The sequence below is a fragment of the Struthio camelus genome, chromosome 13 (genome assembly GCF_040807025.1).
Source record: "Struthio camelus isolate bStrCam1 chromosome 13, bStrCam1.hap1, whole genome shotgun sequence".
In the NCBI taxonomy this organism is placed as follows: Eukaryota; Metazoa; Chordata; class Aves; order Struthioniformes; family Struthionidae; genus Struthio; species Struthio camelus.
In genome coordinates this window covers 15,137,246-15,153,882 of record NC_090954.1, presented here as the reverse complement: position 1 = coordinate 15,153,882, position 16,637 = coordinate 15,137,246, and the positions used below count along the sequence as shown (strand labels likewise).

General features: G+C 38.6%; 1 protein-coding gene across 4 annotated transcripts in view; it reads right to left on the bottom strand.

Moving 5' to 3' along the window:
• GABRA1 (gamma-aminobutyric acid type A receptor subunit alpha1) overlaps positions 1-16,637 on the bottom strand; it is a 44,424-nt gene that overhangs the window by 5,768 nt on the left and 22,019 nt on the right. For all 4 annotated transcript variants that reach the window (XM_068959739.1, XM_068959742.1, XM_068959741.1 and 1 more), the window contains exons 5-9: positions 15,916-16,136; positions 14,188-14,270; positions 9,253-9,396; positions 3,726-3,878; positions 816-1,018 (exon numbers count right to left, since the gene is read on the bottom strand). In XM_068959739.1, the coding sequence (XP_068815840.1) occupies positions 816-1,018; positions 3,726-3,878; positions 9,253-9,396; positions 14,188-14,270; positions 15,916-16,136 (804 nt within the window). The remainder of the gene's footprint in view (positions 1-815; positions 1,019-3,725; positions 3,879-9,252; positions 9,397-14,187; positions 14,271-15,915; positions 16,137-16,637) is intronic.

Sequence of the window (16,637 nt, the reverse complement as noted above, 5' to 3'; positions counted from 1 at the left end):
CGAATCAGGATTGCACACGTCCGGCACAACCCTACATACACCCTTCCCCAAAACACATCTCTTTCTCCCACAGGCTACGAAGTAAAAATAATGATATTTCTGTTTTATAAAAACTGGGGAATGATAGGAGGATGACAGGACGTCTCCTCTATGTTGAGGAAAAATCTACTTTGGAAACTGTAAAATACAGCAGCCACAAGATTTTTTTCTACACTTATACTGAGGCATCCACATTTTCCCTAGCTTGTACAGCAGAGATTCAATCTCCTTCCCCCCAAAAAATTCACGTTTATCTTCTTTCTGTTTAGTCACACAAGTCAAAATCTCAATGGATATTTGCAAAAAGTTTTTTCTCTACAAAAAAAGGCAAAACGAGCATAAATTTTGAACGATCAGCAGCGTTAAATATCATCCAGTATGTTAGAAGTCTGCATATTTAGGTACTCAGTGCCGAGTAACTAGTGTTACCCTTGCACGGTCCCATGCTGAGGAAGCGTGGAGCGGTCTGTCCCCCCCAGGGCCGTCTTTAGCTGGTCAGCGTTTCACGTGTGAGGGACAGCACCAGAACTGGGCCCCCTTTTTCTGTTGTGCCGTGCTAAGCTGGCTGCATAGAGCTACTCTCCCTTTGATTTACTTGCAGAAAACAAGTGTTTTCAATGCACTGCGTGACAGACAAATTGCGCATAGAGTTGCCAGTAGAGCCACGTGAGGACATGCTTTTGATAAAGTTATTTGCACTGCACAGAAGCTCTACTGGGTGAAACCCCACGCGCGAGACGCTGAGACCTGTTACGAGATGCAGTGAACAGCGTTACCTTTTCAGGAACGACGCTTTTGCCGTCCCATGCGTAACCTCTCTTTGTGAAGTAATTCACGGTTGCAAATTCGATGAGAGCCGAAAACACAAAGGCATAGCACACTGCTATAAACCAGTCCATGGCCGTGGCGTAGGCCACCTTGGGGAGAGAGTTACGTGCGCTGATACTCAGCGTTGTCATTGTCAAGACAGTTGTCACTCCTGCAAAGCAGATAGTTTTAGCATCTTTAGATCAGTGGCTGTATTTTGTGCTTAATTTCTCAGCTATTACAATAGGTGGGAAACCCTGTTCCTTCCTTCCTTCCTTCCCCCCCCCCCACCCCATTTCTTCTGGACTTCCCCACTTAAATGCAGTAGCTGGCTGGGGGTATCAGATTTCAGGTTCTCTGGAAGTTGAGGGATCTTTGAAACATCTCTTTTAATTCTTCGGCATTGTTTTAGTAGACTCCAATTTCAAACATTGGATTTGGAATAATATTTTGAGATGGGGACTGGATGCCACTTAACCTTCATGACATTTGGGGAATCACCTTTGCGGTTCTGTATCCAAGCCCTGTGAATTGTCGTACAGATTTAACAGGTCCACATTTTTATTTCTTCTTGCAACAATTCTAAGATACTTAGATAGAAAACTATAAAGGTCTTGTTTTCATGTTAATTAGCCTGATTATTGCAAAACAGTTTATTTAGTAAATGTTAATATATGTTCCTTCCAGCGTATGCACAAATGCAATTAGCTGTATGCGATACTACATTTATTTGAACTGATGGTTTTACAAATTTCTGTCCTTTCATTCACGATGCCCTGGAAATAGCAAAGAAGTTATGTAAGAACCGTGATAAAGCAATCTGGATGTCTGATATCAGAGCTTCATACTGCATTCGAACCTTTTCCCTTCACTAGCCATGGAGCTTTCACTGGGAGGAGCAAGACTGCACTGAATTCACACCACTTACAGATGCTTGCAAAAAAATCTACAAGGCTAGCCGTTTACATCAAATCACATGTCCACAAGTTACCTTGACAACTGCAGTGTCACGTATTAAATGTCTCTTGCAAGTTTATTTTGACTGCAGTGAATGTTAGTGAAAACGCGCAGTGGCCTAAAAAAGGCTAAATAACAAACAACGGATTTACATAGTAGTGTAAAGACCTTGAATTACTGGTGCCTAATGAGGATGCAACTTCTCTTCCCTAGGAGACAACCTAATCCTGTCTCTGACTTGTTGCTAGTGAGCTTATGTTCCTCTTATGTAGTAGCAAAATAGGATTTATGATTTGTATTATCTACAGTGGTAAGTGGGCTAAAGGACGTAAGCTGTTCTTCAGTGTCTGCACATATTCGTGCAAAATATAAAGAGACATTTTTTAAGGGTTGTTAGGGAATGAAAAACCTCCCATCTTGATACATTATGATCAAATAAATGCAACACTAGTTTCTAAATAACTGTCTTCTAAAATGAAAACTTTTAGACATGTGGGTTGTTGAGCCTGTAAAGATAGCAGCTTGAACATCAGACGGTGCTATACGTTATTCATTGTGAGACTAGGAAATTTTGTTCTCCATCTAGAGACAAAGAACTACAACACTGCAAACTCCCAATCTCACATTTCCTTTCAAAGGGCACGTTCAAAAGAGATAAAATAGTTACAATTTCCATATCTTTTAGTACAGAGTCCTGTAAAAGTCCCATATCAATGCTCAGTAAAGTCAAATGATAAAACTTCAGAACTGATTTTAGATTTTAATCTAAATGATATTTATGTAAAACAAATTTAATTATATTATGCTTTAAACTGTTCTTCTCTAAACTCACAACTGTATACCAGCAGAAGGCCTCTGCTTGTTCCCTAAGGTCTACGGCTATGCAAGTCGTCACTCATTTCCAGAGGCGCTAAGAAGCTAAAGCGCAGCTGCGACGAGTGCCTGCAAAAGCACAATGAAAATAGCTCTTGTTCAGTGAGAGTCTCAGGATCTCAGTGGTTCTCAGGATCAGGCTTTGCGACTCTCCAGCTTTGGCCAGTGTAGGTGGACAAGCCCTGTAGGCAGCAGCCGCGTGTGGCTCTGCTCCTGCCCCGTGCGGGGTGAGGGGATCGGAGGGAAGAGGCAGCCTGGCTGTCTGTTTTCCACCCCTCCTGCCAAGAGTGCTCAGATGTCTCCTTTGAACATCACCAAAAAGGCTGGGTCACATTGGAGAAATCTCATGTTCTATTTTCTATATTTGACGTCTTGTTACATCTTTTTTTTTTTTTAATTATACACTTGACATGGATTAGTATCTCCAAAAAATGTGCTAGTTGTTTGTTTCTAATTATAAAATAAGCGTTCGTAGTCAATGGTTAAAACACCAGGGACCAGCCGTATAACTGAAGAGTCCTTTAGATTCTCTTACTGCATTCATTGAGTGAATCTATTCACCACCGCAGGACAATAAATTTTGTCACTGATTTCAACAGACCTTTAGCAGCAGTGTAGAAAAGGGATTGTTGAAAAAGATTTTTAAGATAAGTATTTTCAAATGGCCTAAGAATATCAAGTGACCAACACCCACTGATGAAAACCTTTTTGTCAGTCTCTGCCATGAATGTCATTGCTACTGTTTCCCTTTTTTATTTATGTTTATTATACATGTGTATTATTTCCATTTTTCTATGTACTTGTTTTGGAAAAGCAGAACTGGACTAGATCATTCAAGATATTTTCAGGTCCCTTTTTACAACCAATTTAAATGGTTTAGATCTTAGACAATCAGTTTCTGCTACGTCTTTGCAATGAAATGTTAACTGTTGTGCACTGCACTATCTACAGGCTCACGCTGTTCTCTGATATCACAACCTGCTTTACCATAACATTTCTTATACTTATTTGGCATACCATGAACCAAACAGTTTATCAGTTTTGCTTACCAAATACAGTCCTTGCTGGAACAGATTCTCTATTAAGCCAGAAGGAAACCTGTGACAGAATCACTGTCATGATGCAAGGCAGATAAGTCTGAATGACAAAGTAACCAATCTTTCTCTTCAAATGAAAATGCGTAGTCATAACAACATATTCCCCTAAAAACAAGAAAAATAGGAAAATTAAAGCTTTTACAACTTTACAGATTAGAAGGCTTTGTAGGAGGCATTTTTTCTTTGTATTCACTCCTATTGGATCCTATTGGTCCTTGGATCAAGTTGGGTAAGTGCTGAAGAAAACATTCAATAAAGCAGATATTAAAATTCCACTAATAATACAAAACTAGACAGTTCTGGGAAACATTAATTAAACTCGCATCTTTTCATCTTCTCTGAGTAGTGAATAAAAGTTTGCATCAACTGGTGGCTGCTCAGGTCTCTTGCGCGAGGCCTCATTCCATTAGAAGATGCAAAATCACCGTAGTATATGCATGCAAACGTCGTTCAGAGACTAAATGAAGACGGGCGTTCAGACACGTTTCAGCTAGGCCAGGCTTAAGCTGTAATGGTTGATGTGACTGTGTTTGACTCGCCACTGCCTGCGCTTTATCTGTTCTGAAGATGAAGCAGCCGTGCACTGCTAGCGCAGGACCTTGCGAGAGCAGTACTCTCTCCTGAAGTAAACAGCTGAGGCAAGAACCGCACAGAATATTTTCATTGACACTGCCTTTTTGGGTGCTGCAAAAACATATGAGATTACCATCAAAGGGGATCTTAAGTATTTGTATAAACCTTTCCTGCCAGAGCGCAGCGAGTAACGCTCCATTCTCACACCATTATTTCCAGCGTCACTGAAAATGGATTTTGGAAAAAAAAAAAAGAAGTGTTCTCAAAAGACAGGAAAACCTGTTGTTGTGACGTTTTGTTCAGTATAGACTGATCCTTTATACAATAGCCATTAGCTTGGGAAAGAAACAGGAGGACTTGTAACTGAAAAGAAATCTCTGTCTAAATTAGAGATGACACGTGAAAATACCATTATTCTCTTTTAAAATATAGGCAACTGGAAAGAGAGAGTTGCACTTGCACAGGAAAAGCTTAAACTGCATTGAAAAGCTATGTCTAGACATTGACTGCTTATGCACCAAGCACGTCAAATGCCCTTTTCTTTGATTCAGAGTCTGGAAGAACATTCATTTGAACAATCTTGCTCAACTTATAACCCCAAGGCAAGCTTATAAATAGGATGTGACAATATTCCTGCTATGTTTCAATATAAGATAGAAGACAGTAGCAAAGGGGGAAAAAAAAATCAATTATAAATTGAGAGGTAGAGCACAGGATATACAAGGAAAATTTTCTTTCAGAAATAACGCTGGCAGGAGCAGGATAATGGGCACTGCGACTAGAATTATGCCCACCTTTCTTTAACTTTCACCAAAATAACCTTTTTTTCCTCAGAGGTTATCATTTTATGAAGGGTACCGGTCCTGGCTCAGACAGGCAATAATTTAATTTTTATTTACTAAAATATGACGTGAGAAGCTATTTTAATGCAATCAGATATAGCACGATCACAACAGTATGTCAGAAGTAATTCAGTGATTGTGGATGGCAAGCTAAGAGCGCAGCGCGAACACACCACTGTACGCTGAAGCTTTGTTTAGCTGCTTAAATTATGAAAGTATTTTTAACCTCTGGAAAATGAGAACAAGATTCAAAGCATAAAGGCAATTAAAAAGACAGGGACTACTGTGATCTGGAAAATATTGTAACAGGTCTGAGCTAGTAGCCTGCTAAAGATAATACCATAAGTAGCGTATCAAGCAAAGCATAGGCCTAAAATAATGCCTACATTTAAATTACAAGGCAAAAACATTTTCTAAGTCTCAAAACTACCAATGGACTGCAATAATTTATTAGAAGATATCTTTGATTAGAAGTAATCTTTGATGAGATTTATCTAAATAACTGTAGGACATAAGAACACGCCAGTTATTTAATGTATCTTTAGCTTCCTGCGTTTTTTGGGTCTGTTTAATTGAAATGCACGGCAGCATTCACGACAGCTGCCGACCACTGTCCAACTTCCCAGCGAGAGTTCCTCTAATTCTGTTTTCAAAGGTTTGTAATTCAGCCATGTAATTCCCCACAGGCTAAAATTTCAAATAGTGCTTCGAGTAATATCTTTCCTATGTTCATAGAGTCTGACTACTTTTAGGCTTTAATTGAAAAATAACAAGAGCTGCAGTTTATGCATCTTAGGTTCTCTTATTTATCTCTAAGGTATTTCTTTCTAACTGCCCGGCAATCCCTGAGGTCTTTGATAAATAACCGTGTGGAGCAGATAAACTAATTGGTTTTTCATTTCATTTATTCCATGAAGTTTAAATTAGTTTATTCATATTATACAAAAGGAAGCCCTTAGGAATGGGCACATAACTCCTTCATCTATACTAACCAAACTTTTCGAGCCATTTCCACATTTGAACATTTCCAGTGCTCTAGAAGAGTTTGTTTGTACTCAACGCTTTTCCAGCTGCAATGCTTAATCAGCCCTTAATTCTACAGTATATCGCTGTCTTTAAGAGTCAAATGTTTTCAAGTGGTATAAATTAACATGTCTCCTCAGAAGAAAATGATTGATATTCATTATAGTTGCTTCAGAGCTGTTACTTCTGTAAACTATTTTTTTAACAAACCCAGCTGATTGTCAGATGGGTACCTAAAATTAATGTGTATCACAGCATCAAGCATGAGTTTTGAGGTGGGGGCTGAGTTTCAGCTATAACAATATTTTTCTATCACTGTGGGTAGAAATAAAGCTTTCCTTGCCATTAATTTAAAGTACAGTATTTTTCATTTATTTTTTATACTGTATAACCTAGCAGAAAAAAAAAATCTTTAGAAAAGTATCCTCTCAGCAGATGTACAGAGCATTAAAAAAAGAATATACCATTTAGTGAGTACAAATCCTGCTGGTTTTCAGCACAAAAATATTTTCAAGGTGGCAAAATAGATCCCTGTAAATAGAAATTTGTAGAAACCTTTTGAGCATCTGTTTTTCTTTTAAGAAGATCTTACAAAAAAGATAATTTTAAAGTCTTTCTGAATCAGAAAGACTCAGTAGTTGGAGACTGACAGTAATTTCACATACATCTCAACAATGGATGACTCTGTGCCTGAGCACAGCAACAGCAACAATAACTATTATTTTGTTTACCACATGGTAGTTGTGCGTGCAAGGAAACGGAGAATATTCTTTCATTTCCAACATGGATGAAAAATTATACTGGAAAAACATTTAAGTCTTTAAAACACATGACAATTGCAGATCCCACTTCATGAAAAATTCAGAATTTGGGGTTCGTTAATTAAGTTTGCACAAGATCTTGCAGATTCCTTCAACACTTCACAGAATCGCTGCACTATAGCTTCATTTTCTCGCCTAATATAGGTGCTGAGAACTCTTAAATGAAGATCGTCTTCAGTTATTTTGTCTTTTTGTCAGATGACTCATCCCCGATAACTCTGAAAGTAGGGAGGATTTTCATAATTTTCATTACATGTGCCTTACATCTCAAAACAGAGATGTTCAGAGGATAAAGATGTATTGAAGGATTCTCTTGGGACTAGCTGCACACCTACCTGAACGGGGAGAAAAGCGATTATTAACCACTTTTGATGCCCCACACCATTTTGGTAAAGGCATGTGTTAAGGGGATTGCATGTTTGGTACCAAGAAGATAATTTAATGGGTTTATTTTTAGTTTTGATAACCACTGTATTTAGTCCTTTGTAATGTTTTCTGCATCTAGACAATAATGTATTTATTTCAGTAAGCATTAAGTATACAGCGTTTAAGTTTATGCATAGGCATGATAAAGTGTTTTCTCAGATAGAAAAAGGAGGTGGAATTGAGACCTATAAAGCATTACAGGGAAAAGAGAGATAATTTAGTTTCTTCGTGGAAGTGCGTCAAGAATTTTTATACTTCCTAGGTTTGCCTTCAGTACTGTTTAAAAATTTATTATCTGCCTTTCTTAAGAATTTATAGAGTGCTACTCACATTGCTATCTAATTATCCTGAACTATATCTGGTATTAGCTATCCAGTTTAAATATCTTCCCAGGCTTATGAGTCTCTCCTGACTGTCCTGCCATCCTCATAATACAGCCCCTAAGCAGAGAACTGGTGCTGAGCACGGAAGGGCAGTCGTGCAGGTTGCTGAGGTCTCTCTGAGTGAGCAGCTTCACAACAGAAAGAGCAAAGAGCTCGGGCTCTTTGCAGTTCCTTACAAATACTATTGACTTTTCAGCAAAGGACAGCTGGGGTGAGTTACTGCCTCCACAAAAGTCAGCAGCAACATCTCCAACTGGCCAGGCTGCGAGTTCTCCCCTTTCCATTTGTCTGACCCATGTTCTAGTGCTCAACAAAAGCAGTGAATCTATTGATTGTTAATATTGTTCTTATGCAAAGTCTTTATATGCAAAATCCCATTCTAGTTACGTTTTGATTACGTTAACTGACCATCAGCTTCCAAGCACTAAGCTGAATATTAGTGCGCTAGAACCTTTTGTCTATGAGAAATGTAGGCTTAATAGGGCATATGAGTATATGGTGACTAGCTAAATAAAAAATTCAGGTATGGATTTAGTGTTCACCCTAAATTGACTCACTTTCCCTGAAGTGTTTGTTCACTTTATGAATGAAATATTTAAAAAGTTTGGTTTATGCAAGTATACTACTTTAGCTGTTGCCTTGGTTGCATTGAAAGCAACGCAGCTACTTCTAGTGGAGCACTTCTCGCTGGTCCTTTGAACATTCAGTCCAGTCAACAGTTTGAACTCTTGTTCATTCCCAGTGCTCAGTTTATTACTGTATTTTGGTCTTTGTTCTCTTTTCAAAATAGCCAACTAAAGATTAAATCTTTCCATTGAGCAGTAAAGAAGCAAAAAATTTTTAACCTGCTCCAAAGTTACAGCTATATAATACTGGGCTATTTTTCTACATCTCACTATTAGCAGTTTTGGAGTTAAAGCTGCTGCTAGCATTAAGACACCTAAATCTTATGTCTGGCTGTTCCAAATGGTTTGTAATTTGATGAAATGTTTTGTTTCCTTTAAATACCTCCTTGAGAGCTTACGTGGTTGCTTTCAGCATCCTACTTCACTGCCTACTCCAGGAATATGGTCTTCTGGGGATTCCTATTCTGATGTTCCTTTTTCAGCTTATATCGTAAGCAGATAGTATGATAAAGATAGGCTCTACATCTATCTAATGTAAATTATTATTTGTTCTGGTTAGATATGTCACTATGGTAAGCTTTTTAACTTCTTGAATGTTTTAACCACCATCGGAAGTGTGACAATATTCCTAGGCTATGCTATCTTTTGACAGTCTTCTCTTCCTATTCTGTAGCTCATATATTGCAATTTACATCACTTGCTCTAGTTTAGACTCAATTTTGTCAGTTAAAGATCCTCTAACAACGCAGGCCCATGGCCCTTCCCAGAAAATTTATTTTACCCACCTGTACTGGACTGAACAATTCCAGAGTCCACAGTCTGTCCAAGCAGATCGTATTGGTTCAATCGAGAGCCGTCTTCAGCCACTACCACTGATCTTGCTGGCTCCCGTGTCCATTCGTACACAACCTCTGCTCTGGTATAAGCATCTAATTTAAAAGAAATACATTACATTTCAGCTTTTCACATTTTTACTGCTGATATAGCTTTAACAAAAAAACTTTTGAGTAGTAATCTGGATATTAAATTCTCTTTAATTTTCTGTAGAGAACCCCCAGCCAGCTTATTCAAACTTTGCATCTATGGGAAATATTATTGAATCTATTTGTCTATCCACATCATGGTTAGCTAAACGTTTACTGTAGCGCTGAATAAAGGTCTGTCCTCAATGGCATGAAAATCTTTCCATCCCTTACGTCATTCCTACCTGTATAAAAGCTGAGTAAGCAGAAGGGAGAGTGAGATGGGGAGTCTCATGGGTAGGCAAGGACCCCAGCTGCTTTCCTAACTTTCAACCACAGTCAAGAAAGATGCACCCTAACCTTTTCAACTCTTTGTGGTGTTGACTGGGCCCCTGTAAGAAAATAAGACTTTCTAAGAGTAGCTTCAACGATTTCCTCTGCATCAGTCTGGCTATAGCTCACCATTTGTCATTCCCACCTCGGACTGCCCTTGCTGGACAATGGGCATAGCAGACATTTCTGCCTAGGCTCAAATGGTTTTTCATTACAATGGAGGTATTATTCTTTGCTTATTTCCGGAAAATGCAGAAAGTTCTTTTCTTTGTTCACATTTATTCAAGCCCTGAACAAAGCAAAAGAAAAACACTACAATCCTGATTAGTCTCATATGTTATAGAGATAATTCAGTAGCATTGTATCTACGATGCTGCATTTACCATCCTGGTGTTTTGTACTGTTATTAGTATGTTATTATTCAGGAATTAAACTACATATAAGGATTTTTTTCCTAGTCCTATGGTAAAATTCTTCTGCCAGTTTGCTGTGTCTGCAGTGTGACAGCTCTTGCTCAGAGCGGCTAGAGTGGGAGTTACTTGTCTACGTGTAGGCACTTAGTGTGTTTCAGACATCTATGAGCGCCGAGGACATACACGTGGGACTGAACACGTGACCAGCACCTACGTAAAGCTTGCACCCACCAAAGGCTATTTGGCTGGATGCCAAATAGGATAGCTTAGTGCATCTGAAATGGCAGTGCACAGGTATATTTAGGTAGCTAACTGACTCCTACCTGCACGATAAGATTTCCCCTGTGCGTTTTCAGGAGCGGCAAACAGGAAGGGAAGCGAAGGAATCTGATTCAGTTGACCTCATTTGTGAGTTAATAATTTTATCTTACCAGTGTGAGAGATAGCAGTTAGTAATTGCAGAGGTGGCACTGGGTGGAGCGTGCTAGTAAGTTAATTGCATGGCATTTGATCCTGCATTATTGAAGTAGAAGGGAGCTTTTGCCCTCAGCTTTCATATTCCCCAAGCACTGTAACATATTCATAGCTTTCCTGGAAGCAATGGTAAATGCAAATCTACATCTTAATAATTGTGACCTTAAAAACAATGGCCTCAATAAGTGCAAGCATTTGCCGGTTAATCTAGTCACATAAAGGAAGAGTGGCAATATTAATATTCAGTTTCAAGCATTGTACCTCCTCTGCAGCTCAAAAGTAGTTTGGAAGACGGGCCTGATTTTCTGACCTGCCGAGAGCCAGCAGACTGGGAACCAGTGAGAACGGCGTGCGCTCAGCGGCTCTGGAAATCAGCTCGCCCGGCCCTGCAACTCCATGACCGCCACGTTCGATTCCCCGTTCACGCTGCAGAGTCTCACTTCTCCTCCCCTCGCCCCGACCTCAGCGTCTGACTCACGTATTGCATAAGTAGCAACACAAAACATCCTTTCGCTCCCATCCCGGCTGCTTTCTGGAGCGGCCTTGGTTTTAAATGGGTAGTCATGAACTAAACTGACAATCAGGTCCTTGTGGGAAGAGCTGAGGAGAGCAGCTGCCTTTCTGATTTTGCTTTTGCCAACATATGGCTTTTTGTTGTTCCAGAAGCCTCTTTAGCATTTGTCACATCGAATTTACATTGGAATAACCTCTAGCTTAAGCTGCTATTTTGGCAAGTCACTTTAGCCTTGGAGCTGGGTGAAGCGTTTATTGGCCTCTCCAGCGTGTGTAGAGTCCAGAGGGGTGAGTGCCACTCCATCAACACGAGACCCTTCTTGATCCAGCTCCAGCATGTGAGGAGTAACTGGAGGACACAGAAAAACCCTTATGCAATTTAATTCAAAACAAACACTACTGCGCAGACACTACCTTGCAGAGCTACTAAGTATAGTACTGTATTCGGGGCTTAAAGTGTGGCTTTCATAATGACTAAGTCTCTTTCAGATAATTTTTTCAGTCTATTAGGATGAATTTTATGAATTGCTTAAATTATTTGATAAAAATGTCCCAAAATATTGGAATGCGATTCCAACTGAAAAAGCAATAATTAAACGTAAGACCTACTCTCCTTTTGTATGTACAACTGTGAGTCTCATTTGCATACCCTGCCTGAGTCCAGCCATTTGTCCAGTGGGAGACATTCCTATTTATATCAATAATTAAATAGTAATGGAGACAGAAATACTCTATAATCTGACAATTACAATGTATAATCTGATGAGAAGGAGAGGAGAGGTCCAGGTTTAAGGCCCTGTTCTGGACTGTGAAGCGTTTGCAGTAAGAGTATGTTGCAGAATCATGCGGGTCTCAGGTGAGAAACTTCCCGGAGATTAGGACGGGAATGGAAGTTTCTGTGAGAACTCCTTGCTTTGGTCCCATGGCCCTCCCCAGCCTTTGCAGTTGTTCATTTTGTGTATGTGATGCTTGTGTAAAGGACTGCTGCGGGTTTAGGACCGCTGGCAGGATAGCTAGTTAGCGTTCAAAAGAAAAAATAAGGAAAATAGCCTGTAAAACATGACAGACCATGACTGCACTCTGAGCTTAGGATACCAGGTATCACCTCTGACATTAAGGTAAGATATGGTCTTTCAATCAGAAATAAACCTCTGATTTTTCTTTTGTTTCTGTTTTGTTCATTTTAAGAGGAATCGTGCTGATGAGAATAAAAAATGTTTTGCAGGATAAAGAGAAAACCAACATAAGACACAAACAATACATCTGCCTATCTTTTCGCTGTCTTTTTTTTTACCCTTTGTTATGGTTCTGGAGTTGTACTCACATCTATATTATCTATCCCTCTTTATCCATAATTTCTGCATCTCTTTCTCATTTAGTTGAAGCAGCATCCTTAGCGATCTGGAAAACCCAGCACTTTTAGAGCCAAGACTCCTCTACTCTGGGACACAGTGGGCCAGAAAGAACTGAGGGTAGGAAAAAAATGGAAACTATTACCCACATCTGAGAGTTTCTCTGGTGTTTTAGGCTGTGGCTCAGTGATACATGAATAAGGTGATAGATTTCTTACCACTTCTATATATATTCAGTCTGCTGGTTCACATTTGTTCAAAAACTGTTGGTTGAACTTTGTGTTAGCACCCCCCAGATCCAGAATACAGCTGGCATGTGCTCTGCGTCGTGCAGTTCAAAAGAAGTTCAGTCCTGTGAGCGCTCCTGATCTAGCTGGTACTTGCAGGTGATCCCAGGAGCGCAGGTTGCTGTTACTGATGGAGGAACCACTGCAGCTATTTGCCCTTCATTAGTTGGGGGAAGGCTTATTTTTCTCCCTTCTGTTTTACAGGAGATTTGGAAAGATTTATCGGAAGTGCTGTCAGAAAATTTAACATCCAAGTAGTAAACTACTCTTGTCAGTTATCCTCCAAGTTTCTATGAGCTTTTTGTTTTCCAAATCTTATCTAGGAGACTAGTAGCTCTTTAAAACAACCTATCAGTCCTTTTTCATAGTAAACATAGAGCTAGCTATTCAGCCCAAAGTAAATTATTAGCGTCTGGTACCCTGTGAAGAATGAATTGGGTGTTTCGTTTGTTGACTTCTAAAATAGATCAAGCCACTAAGTACCCATTATCAGTGAAATGACCAATTTCTACTGGAAAAAATAGCCATTGAGGAAACAATTTGTACACTATTACATTTTCCACTCATTTTCTCTTCCTTGTTTGTGCTGAAGCAACCAAAGTAAAACAGCTCCTGATATTTTTTTACTTAAAGAGTTGAAAGGTTTTTTTTTTTTTTTTACTTAATACGTGAAATAATATGTTCAGTTAGGTTTCCAAGAAACAATGCCATGTTCATTGTTTATTCAAATTAAAGTTCTGGAGGAAATTCTGGACTAATTGAAAGTAGTGTCAGTTATTACACCGAATTTCAGTTGCATTAGATTTTGCCCAGTGTGTTCTCTAAATTAAAGTTAAAATCTTGCAAGTGTAGGACTCATGAGTTTTTTCACTTCCAGAAATGTCATATGATTACTATTGCCTGTGGCATGTTAACATCTTCATTTGAGTTAGAACTTTTAAAAAAATTATAATATGAACATTTTATAATAGTATTTGCTCAAAATATGCCCAAGCTGGGAAAGGAATTATTTTCACCTAAACCAATTCAGTTATCCATTGTCTAAATTACTTGTTCTCTAATATCAGTTTTGGCACTTAACAAAATAAAGCAGCTATGAGGCAAACAATCTTTTCTATGTGTCAAACTATAACTCAGTTTCTACACATTTGGACTGCAGTCATTTTTCTCCTTTACGAATGACCAGGCATGACGCCGGCAGATATTTAAGATGCATAGGAGAGGTTCATTATATTAAGTATGTGTATGTATATAAGAACAAAAATACAACCCTGCAAGAAGAGTGAAAAATAAGCAAGATTTAAAACCTTGACGTTTGCTCAGTTGCAAAATACTTTCGTAAAGTGGCCTTAAAATGGAGAAACCTCAATTGAAAAATAAACTTACAGCTTCCAAATTTCAAGGGGCAAGCATGTGCATCCATAGGAAAGTCTTCTAAATGCATTGGACATTCTGCTCTCACAGTCAATCTATAACGGATTAATGAGCAAAAGGTCACATTTACTCTAGTTTCATAGAAATAGCAAATAGACTTCTATTAAGACACATAAAATAAGTACAGCACGACATCTGTTATGTGGTTAGTTAGTGGTTAGCATGAGTTGTCTCATTGCCAGGTGCTGACGCACATATGTGGACATAGTGGTGCAACTGGCACTGCCCCTGTCTCACTGTACAGCGGAGACATGCTTGCAGTTGTAACTTGGTGTACAGATTAAAATCTATTAGAAACTGGAATCATTTCCTTGCTGCCATCATTGAACTGGCCCACTCTGGATGTTCAGACATTTGCTGAAATCATTTGGGGCTTTCAGCTTGGGTGCAAACAGGTTCCTCAATAAAAGAGATTAAATAAACTAGAAACAGTTCCTGAAACAATCAGAGATCACATATCAGCAAGGAACGGATAATAATAGTTGAATACCAGGCACAAGGTACTTGCAAAGGTGAGGAAAAAGAAATGGTTACGGCAAAAAAAAAAAAAAAAAAAAAAGGACGTATTTGAACAATATGCCAGCAAGATAGTGTTCCTGTGGATTAAATCTCTAACAACCAGGCATTTAGGAAGACAAAAAATTTACCTGGACTTGTATAGCTACCAGCCCAGCAGATTCTGCCCTAGCCTAGGCAGTCTTGAAAGATGTTTCAGGAAAAAATGAACATATTTGACAGACTTCCAAGAGCCTGAAGACTTTGTTTTCTCCAAATATTTGTACTGCTTTTAAACACGTTAGAATTGTTAAAAGAAAGCTCAGTGTTCACCTATGTACTAAGCTATCCATCTTGACTTTGAGTCAAACGAATTACATTAAACCTGGTTTGATTCCCAGGAGAAATAAATGGGGCAAGTGTAGCTCTGTGGAGACAACATGCCAATTTTGTTTTTAATTTTAAATTTGAGGTCTTTTAATCCAGAATGTTTCCATCACTATGTATCATCATTAATTCAACCAATTTAATTAACTCCTCTGCTGATGACTGGTTAGCTCAAGTTCAGTTATCCATGAAGAAAATAATGTATTTCCAATAAGACTGGTGATCACAGAAATCATCCATTCCTCTACCTTTTCAAATACTTTAATGTATTGTTTTTCTTGCAATGAAAAGACTAAGAAATGACCATTTTTAGATTCTCATGCTCTGCATTCCTGACAAACACAACAAATATGAAAAATGTGCAATGAATTCTGTGCTCATCTGGTAGTTCTTAGACTCTGCTTTCGACAGTATCCAAAGATTAAAGACTCATTTTGGTCGAGTTGGCTAGATTAAATTAAGCTTTTTGGTTTCATTATACTCTAGAGTTAGGATCGTTGAAAGCATCTCCAAGTTAAGGTCTGCTGGAAGTTGGCTGATGCCTAAAACTCTAGGCACCTTTTAAAAATCAAGCATCGAGACACATCTAGGAAGTGTAAAAGGTGGCACAGCAGGAGGGTAAAAAAGAACACTGCACACTCCTCAATTTCTCCATCATCCTATGGCCTATTGTGAAAATAATAGCTAAGTAGGAATCACATTATGCTCGAAAAGGAACCTGCCTGTTTCCTGTTTGGAAAATATGAGGCTTTAACAAACTGTCAAATTAAATGAAGCATATTTTATTTTAGGGCTCACCTCATTGTGTACAGCAATGTCCCATCCTCTGTAATTCGTAGTAGTTTATTTGGCATCGTCATGTTATGAGCCACTGACTTCTTTCCGTTGTGGAAAAAGGTATCAGGTGTCCAAATTTTGCTGGCCATTAAATTATTTAACCGGAGAACAGTCATAGGTCCTTTGAATTTTAATCGCTCATCTTTCCAGCTTTGGCGGAAAAATACATCTATAGTGTACTCCTACATCAAGTCAGAAAACAGGGAACCTCTCATGATGTAATATATTGCAGTACAAGAACTTGATAGGTATATTCTTACCGTTCTCTTAAAAGCAAGACTATTAATGAAATCAGTAATTATCAGAACATGTATTCTCTATATCACATCCAATATATCTGAAGCTGGTTATTAAATAGTTACAATATCATTACTGTATTCAACAGAATAAAAGTTTGGGAGAATTGTATATCAAAAGTTAGACAAGAATTTGCGATATAATATCATAGAAGCAAAATAATTCATCCTCTTCTCACTTTCCCTTCCCCTTCCATAAAACTGTAATTTAAAGCTTTGGATATTAAGCCATTATGCTCAGTATGAGGAAGAATATGTCTTTTTGTATAAAACAAACCTGGTGAGACAGGATCTTACTAGCGCCTTTTGTTCTAGGCGTCTCATTAGCATAAACATGTAGTCAACCTGGGAAAAGTTCACAGATCGCTGAAATTATGGGGTCTGATT